The sequence below is a fragment of the Propithecus coquereli genome, unplaced genomic scaffold (assembly GCF_000956105.1).
Source record: "Propithecus coquereli isolate 6110/MARCELLA unplaced genomic scaffold, Pcoq_1.0 Scaffold140, whole genome shotgun sequence".
NCBI lineage: Eukaryota > Metazoa > Chordata > Mammalia > Primates > Indriidae > Propithecus > Propithecus coquereli.
In genome coordinates this window covers 3,043,781-3,051,435 of record NW_012138303.1, presented here as the reverse complement: position 1 = coordinate 3,051,435, position 7,655 = coordinate 3,043,781, and the positions used below count along the sequence as shown (strand labels likewise).

At 40.4% G+C, this 7,655-nt stretch overlaps 2 protein-coding genes across 2 annotated transcripts in view; both read left to right on the top strand.

Moving 5' to 3' along the window:
* Positions 1-1,428, top strand: part of LOC105806402 (regulator of G-protein signaling 4-like) — a 6,706-nt gene extending 5,278 nt beyond the window's left edge. The window contains exon 6 of the mRNA XM_012639508.1: positions 1,386-1,428. Within this exon, the coding sequence (XP_012494962.1) occupies positions 1,386-1,428 (43 nt within the window). The remainder of the gene's footprint in view (positions 1-1,385) is intronic.
* A 654-nt stretch (positions 1,429-2,082) lies between these two features.
* RGS4 (regulator of G-protein signaling 4) lies at positions 2,083-4,436 on the top strand. Its single transcript, XM_012639555.1, has 4 exons — positions 2,083-2,200; positions 2,512-2,573; positions 3,174-3,340; positions 4,029-4,436. Exons 1-4 carry the CDS (start codon positions 2,106-2,108, stop codon positions 4,266-4,268), a joined length of 564 nt encoding a protein of 187 aa, XP_012495009.1. The 5' UTR covers positions 2,083-2,105; the 3' UTR covers positions 4,269-4,436.
* The last annotated feature ends 3,219 nt before the right edge of the window (positions 4,437-7,655 follow it).

Sequence of the window (7,655 nt, the reverse complement as noted above, 5' to 3'; positions counted from 1 at the left end):
CAGGAGTATGAAAGTATTGATGGCTGCTTTAAAATGAAGCAAGATAGTCCTACAGTGCAAATGAGCTTTAAAAAAAAAAAAAAAAAGAGAGAAGAAAATGAAGCAGGAGGATCTCACAAAGAGAACCTGTGAAATAAAGGCCTCTTACTTTCACCATTAATTTCCTGAACTAAATGAAGCAAATTACTGCAAGCACCAGTGCAAATGAGCTTTAAAAAAAAAAAAAAAGAGAGAGAGAAGAAAATGAAGCAGGAGGATCTCACAAAGAGAACCTGTGAAATAAGGGCCTCTTACTTTCACCATTAATTTCCTGAACTAAATGAAGCAAATTACTGCAAGCACCAGTTAACTTATGTATAAAGTTAATCATACAAAATACACGTTATGTTCTGGTAAATATTTTGGAAGACAGATAGAAGACAGTACTAGGGCTTTTCCCTCAAAGAGTTCAGCAGCTAACCTAAGGAGGTAAACTCTGTATCAGCAGAGTGAGATGCTCTTCCCTTTCCTCGCTGGTAAAATGTAAATCATCTAGTCCAACACCTTTACCATCAGTGCCTGAGACTCCGGAGGGGATATCAACCCCTCAAGGTCACATAGGTGGTGGCTGAGTGAGGCCCAAATCCAAATTTCCTGCCTCTGATGACTTTGGTTTCTATTTTTATGGTCGTATTATGTTATGCTATGTATTATAAGTGTACTGCACGGAAAAGGAAAAGCTAAGCTTACTTCCAACTCTTCACAAAATGACCCTGCATTGGTCAATAATTGTCGGATCTCAGGCAGGGTCGGCACATGGAAATATGAAATAATTTCTCTTTGGACTTGACAGTACACAAACATCACCCCCTTAGGGTCACCCTGACCTTCAAGATTATATCTTGCTATCACCAAGGATGATTTGACATCCCCTGATTAGTTACCAGTCAGGGAAGCAGCCTTGGAAGCGAGAGAAGATGCTATTTAAGGGGCAGTTCAGGAGCATAATGGAATTCAAACTATCTGGAAAAACCACATGGATAAGCCACTGGTGTATAAGTAGCCATCCTAAAATGTCTTTATATTTCATGACTTTATTTTTACCTCCCAAGTAGGGACATCTATTTATTTGTTTCTTTTAAAATTATATTTCTCTTTTTGAAGTATTTTTTGGCTTTTATAATAAAAGACGTCCAAGCAAAAGAGCAATTCATAAACAGTGAGAGAGCTGAGCTGATGAGAGACCCCTCCTTTTCCAGTGAGTCAGGAGGCCTGCCGTACCCGGGCTACCTATTAAATCGTGGCAATAAGCGGAGCGCTCTGCTCTAATTAAAAACTCGCTAGCTTCAGTGATGACTCTAGCTTGTTTCTCCTTGTTGTTTTTAAGCCTCACATGCCCTTTATAGTGTATATAAAAAAGGAAAGCAGCAACAGCAGGAGATCCACTAGAAACACGCCTCAAGGAGCTCAGGCTTCGGATTGAGCATTTGCGTTCCCGACGCCATGCTCCACTTCCCGCTGCTGGGGCTGCTCACCTCAGTGGTACTCCGTGTGTACCCTCAACGTGAATTGCTTGGCCCACCATATACGCGGCTGGAACTGAATAGATCTTTATTTACTTCGCTGAGGGACTTCAGCTCCCTCTCCGCCCGCAGGGAGACAGATGGAAACATCAGCCACCCGCCAGAAGGTGGCGTGCAGCAAGGCTGTGCTACAGTTTGCAGTTTCTGCTTGCTTTCCAGTTCCTAAAAATGAAACAAAGAACTGTCAAGTTTTCAATGTGGTTCTAGTGAAGATACCAAAGGTGTTCCATTGGTCAAAATTATGGGTGTACAGAAGAGGCTTCTGAGATAAACTGAAGGGTCAGAGTTCCAGTTACAGATAGAGGATGCAATATTATAACTCTGGTTTCCAGGTTTGTAGCAAGTCATATTCAGAACCAAAATAGGAGTGTCCTGTTTTCCTCAGAGCTCCTGCCAGCTCCAACTTCCATCCCTTAAATAAAATGTCTCTGCCCCAGAGGCCAGTAATAGGCTCTTCAAGGTCTATCATTAGGGCATCTTTTAAAGAAAGCTGGTAATAATTATTAATTCTCTTTTTTTCCTTTTCCGTGCAGTGCGAAAGATATGAAACATCGGTTAGGCTTCCTGCTGCAGAAGTCTGATTCCTGCGAACATAATTCTTCCCACAGCAAGAAGGACAAAGTGGTTATTTGCCAGAGGTAAGAGAAAAGACCTAGGCAAAGATCCACTGAGTATTAACTATCTGATGATAGAGACATTCTATAAGAAGAGAAGGAAGTGATGCCCCAAGTTAAGCCAAATCTGGATCAAGATGACTTCCATTTTCATGGGGGTCATAATTATATTAGAAATTTCCATACATTTAGTGAAAGAACTGCCCTAATCAACAATAGATCTTATCATAAAGATGGAAAATAAAATCTCTGCGTTATATTCAGGATCTTAAGTTTCTTGGACCAATTTTGTATCATGGCATTCAAATTGTTCTTTTTCTCTGTAACTTTTCTAGAGTGAGCCAAGAGGAAGTCAAGAAATGGGCTGAATCACTGGAAAACCTGATTACCCATGAATGTAAGTCTGACAGCCTCCTACCCTACCCTGCAGGATGAGGACAATGGCACTCTGGACAGGACAAGTTGTCTCATATTATGCTGGTCTAATTGAAACTGCAAAAAGGCCTGCGTTCCTTCTGACTTCCAGACTCAGGAAAACCTTTTGGTCTTATATCCCGTTTGTTTATGATTTTACCATGCCTAGAGCTTTGTGATATAGAATGGAGAGTTTGTACAGGAACCATGTGCAAAACCATTTCTCTCATTACAAGGAAAAAGGACAGAGAGAAAAAATTCTAAATATTGAGATCTTCTTGCAAAATCAAGCTCAGTTTCTCTTTCCCAAACCCACCTTGGCAATTGATAGTTTTATAGGCATTTCAGAAACAAACTACTTTCTCGAAAGAGCTTCAACCTCTGAGCAATAACCATTAGATATCACTGGGATCCACTAGATACCACAGATTAGGGTTACCTAACCCCAAGTGACCCCCCAAAAAGGAGGCGATTGCTTGAACCCCTGACTTTTTCCCCAAAGTATGTCAACTTTATCTGAAATACAATATCCAAGAGGCCAGCCAGTGTGATGACAACTGTGGTTCTTTCTCCTGTATCACAGGTGGGCTGGCAGCTTTCAAAGCTTTCCTGAAGTCTGAATACAGTGAGGAGAACATTGACTTCTGGATCAGCTGTGAAGAGTACAAGAAAATCAAATCACCATCTAAACTAAGTCCCAAGGCCAAAAAGATATATAATGAATTCATCTCAGTCCAGGCAACCAAAGAGGTAGGATTTTTTTATTAATATATAATAGTTGGACATATTTATGGGGTACATGTGATAATTTGATACATGCATACATTATAATGACCAAATCAGGGTAATTGGGATATTCATCACTTCAAACATTTATCATTTCTTTGTGTTGAGAACATTCCAAATCTTCCAATATTTTGAAATAGACCTTAAACTATTGGTAACTATATTCACCCTACTGTGCTATCAAACACTAGAATCTGTTTCTTCTAACCTTCTAACTATTCCTTCTACCCATTAACCAACCTTTCCAAAGAGATAGGTTTTTATGGCAGAGAACTCTCTGGATCTTAGTGAAGATTCCTAGAACAGTGAAGCAGACTATTATAATCTTGACAACCCTAAATAAATCAATTTTTTTAAAAAAAGCTCTTTCATTCAGTTGACTTACATAACCTCCCTCAATGAATTTTTCCGATTAAGCTCCCAAATTGACGAGAAAGAACAAAGATATTGCTCTACCCACCCTGAAGCAGAATGAACCTTTTAAACTATCTCATAGGTACCAAGGTGGAGCCAATTGTCCTTTTCTGGTCCCTTTTTTGTCACTTCTGGGATATTTGAAGGTGCACAGTCTGTTGTTGTTCCCTGCAAAGTGCGCGGCCCCCCATCCTCAACACGGCGATAGTCTAATGGAGCCTTGGCCTTTGCCCCTCAGGTGAACCTGGACTCCTGTACCAGGGAGGAGACAAGCAGGAACATGCTGGAGCCCACAATAACCTGCTTCGATGAAGCACAGAAGAAGATTTTCAACCTAATGGAGAAGGATTCATACCGCCGCTTCCTCAAGTCACGATTCTATCTTGACCTGGCCAACCCTTCCAGCTGTGGGTCAGAGAAGCAGAAAGGAGCCAAGAGTTCTGCAGACTGTGCTTCCCTGGTCCCACAGTGTGCATAATTCTCACTGGGAGGCAGGGGGCTAAAATGCCAAGACTCTATGCTCTGGGAAACCTGAGGCCAAATATTGATCTGTATTAAGCTCCAGTGCTTTATCCACATTGTAGCCTAATATTCATGCTGCCTGCCATGTGTGAGTCACTGCCATGTATAAACTAGATGTAGTTTTGGTGTTTGAGTGTTCATCAGGGTGGGACCCCATGCTAGTCCAATTTTCCCAAGTTTCTTTTAGGGTGCCATGTGAGCAAGTTTCTAAATTATGGCCTTGTGGGTCTGGATTTTCAAAGATTGTTGGCAATTCTCTCCTCCCAACAGTTTGACCTCAGGTTGGTTGATTAGTGCATTTCATGTGACATCCACATGCACATGGATTCTGTGAGCCAGCACTTTCTCCAGACTCCAGACGTTTAGAGGAGGTCGACCTATTATACGTACATTTGTGTGTGTATGTATATATTTATAGATACATATACACATACACACATACATTCTGTGTGTATATACATATCGATGTTTGTGTATACGTGTGTGTGAGTGTAAGATGCAAGAGTACATGGGAAAGACCCTAGGTGCTCATAACTAGAGTGCATGTGTTTATGTACATGTATGTTCTGATCTCTGGTCTTTCATACTGCATTTGAACAGGGCAAACTGAACTAACTGCCATGCAGGCTAAGAAAGAAATGCTAAGCTGTAGAAAGCTGAGTCTGTAAAACTCCCTGGGTCTTGCTGGAGAGGCATCCAAGGGACTTCATGCTTAATTTAACCACTGACAGCCTCCACCTCGAGTACTATTCTAAGGAGCAAATATCTTAAAGACACAGAGCTTTGCTGGGCTGGTTATCACTAATGGCACTTTTGAGTTCCTAAGCTGCTGCCCTTCCCTTCTTTGCCTGGGTGCTCAGGTCATGTTTGTTAGCAGCTGGGTTGGTATAGCGTTGGGAGATGGGATGCTTGAGCTGAATGAAAAAATGCAATTAAAGCCTTGCCAGCTATACCTACCATAAGTTGTTAGCTGAGCAAGGGAACAGAATTTAAAGGCTACTATTCTTATACTTTATCCTTTTTTCTTCTCCTGATCAAGGTGCTCTTCTCACTTTTTTTTTTCCCTGAGAACCTTAGCCATCAGATGAGGCTCCTTAGCTCATGGTGGTTGGTTGGTTGTTTTTTTTCCCCCGAAATGGCTCTAGGCTATATGCCTTTATTTATAAACCAGCAACAGGGGAAAGATTACATTTTATAAGCGGGAAACAAGTTTTCACAAACTTGAAAAGCCCCTGTGAGTTTTTCTTTCAAGGTAGAAGAATCTTGTTAATTTCATCCCAAACATCAGGACTAACCAAGAGTTAAGGCATTTTTTTTCTAGACTCTGAGACTAAATGAGAGGGAAAAGAAAGGTTGAAAAAAAAGAAAAAGGATACCTAGTGTTCGAACTACTGACTACTATTTGGAACTTTTCAAGGCACATGAAATACTTGAAAATTTCGCATTTATGTTATTTATGATGTTTTGTACAATGTTTTTATTATTATATTGTTTTATAAATGGAGGTGCAGGATATCACCTGAATTATTAATGAATGCCCGGGAAGTAATTTTCTTCTCATTCTTCTAAAACTACTGCCTTTGAAAATGCACGCACACACACACACACACACACACACACACACACATATACACACTACATCTGTTGCTCCAGTATAAATTACATGTGTGAGCACCCTTGTGGCTTTTAAGCCAATGCATTGGGCTGCAAAATGAAGACACCAGAGTGTGTGTATAAGTCTCATTGTATTAAAGACATAGGTTTGCTGATTGTACCTTTCTTGTCTCTCTGGCAGTCTTGCTCTTAATATCCCTGGAGTTCCTCAACGGTGCCCCCTTCTGTTGCACACAGTTCCACGATTTTGTCTCTAGTCGACTTCAATGTGAAACTTTATTGGTCTTGCCCTCTTATAATTGTCATCACTTTCATATTATACCTGTACTCACAGACTGCTGTCTCACAAATAGGTCTGGAAAGTCATTCTGAATGAGAAGTAAATTATTTTATGTAATACATTTTGAGTGTCTTTTTCAATGTATTTTCCTGTTATTTCATCACCATTTGATATGGTAAGCTTACCTGCACATGGTCCGTGGACAGAATACACCTTCCATATGCATGCCTGTTTCTATCATATGCTTTCTATATAGGCCTCAAAGCTGATGCTTCCAGTGAAACACACGCATCTTAATAATAAGGGTAAATAAACGCTTCATACAGAACTATCTGCTTGGAAACACATTAATGATCCACAGAGTTATGTTATAAGAAACATCAGTGTGTAGGGTGACTTTAGAAAATGACTCATACGGAGTCTTTTATTCTTCCCATATCAAGTAACTCTGGCAAAGAAAGCAGAAACTGAATACTGTATATTCTTCTGTTCCTGCCACTGCTCTGCCTGCCTCTAGTCACAAAACCAAGTCAGTCTTGGCTTCAGAGATTTTGCTAAACAGATTTAGTGGTTTGTTTGCAGGTTCTCCATAGGCTTTCAAGGGATCCAGGTCACCTTCCAGAGCAGGTCTTCTTCTACCTCCAGTTACTCGCCGGATTGAGAAAAGGTGGAACAGCGGGAATGGAGGGGGTTGGAAGGAGGTATAGATGTCTGGGGTGCCCAAAGTGTTCAAAACCCTTCCCTCTCTTTTGCTGATTCTCTTCCCTGGAAAACAAGTCGTAGAACATTCACAGCCACAGTCACTGGCACTGTGTCTATTATGTCACAAGACCGCCATTTCCTGATCTTTCTTTCCCATTGTAAAAGTCATGCTTACAAGGTACTAGGGACAGAGGATCTTAAACATTTTTGAACAACAGATTTTTAAAAGATCTGGTGGAAACTACTGACCATCTCCTGAGAAAACTACACAAAGGAATCTAAATTTCTCATAAATGTTTATAGGAAACTTTTACAAACACAAAAAACTCACAAACTCTCCAAACACACAAAACTATCATTCCTTTCTTATACTGTAGATGTATCAGACTATCAGAGAGAGTACGTAGTTGCCGCTCCCTGTATATAATGGCATCTTCAAAGGGTTACAGGGTAATTCAAACTCCCTGCTATTAGCAAGTGTGAACAGTGTTCTTTTCCCCAGTCTCTACCTCCTTTCCTTCTTCTTTATAGTTGGCTATTAAGTAAATAAAGAGTATGTGTTGACTCTTCTTCTGAAGATGATAAATATCAAGGGCTATCTTTTCAAAAACACTTCCTATTGCTTGCTATGTGCCAGGTCCTGGCCTAAGCACTTTATATAAATAACACACTTAATTTCACAATAATCCAAAGATATAGTCACCAATAATGAGCATTTATGCTGCAAATTTTTAGAGATGAGGAAAC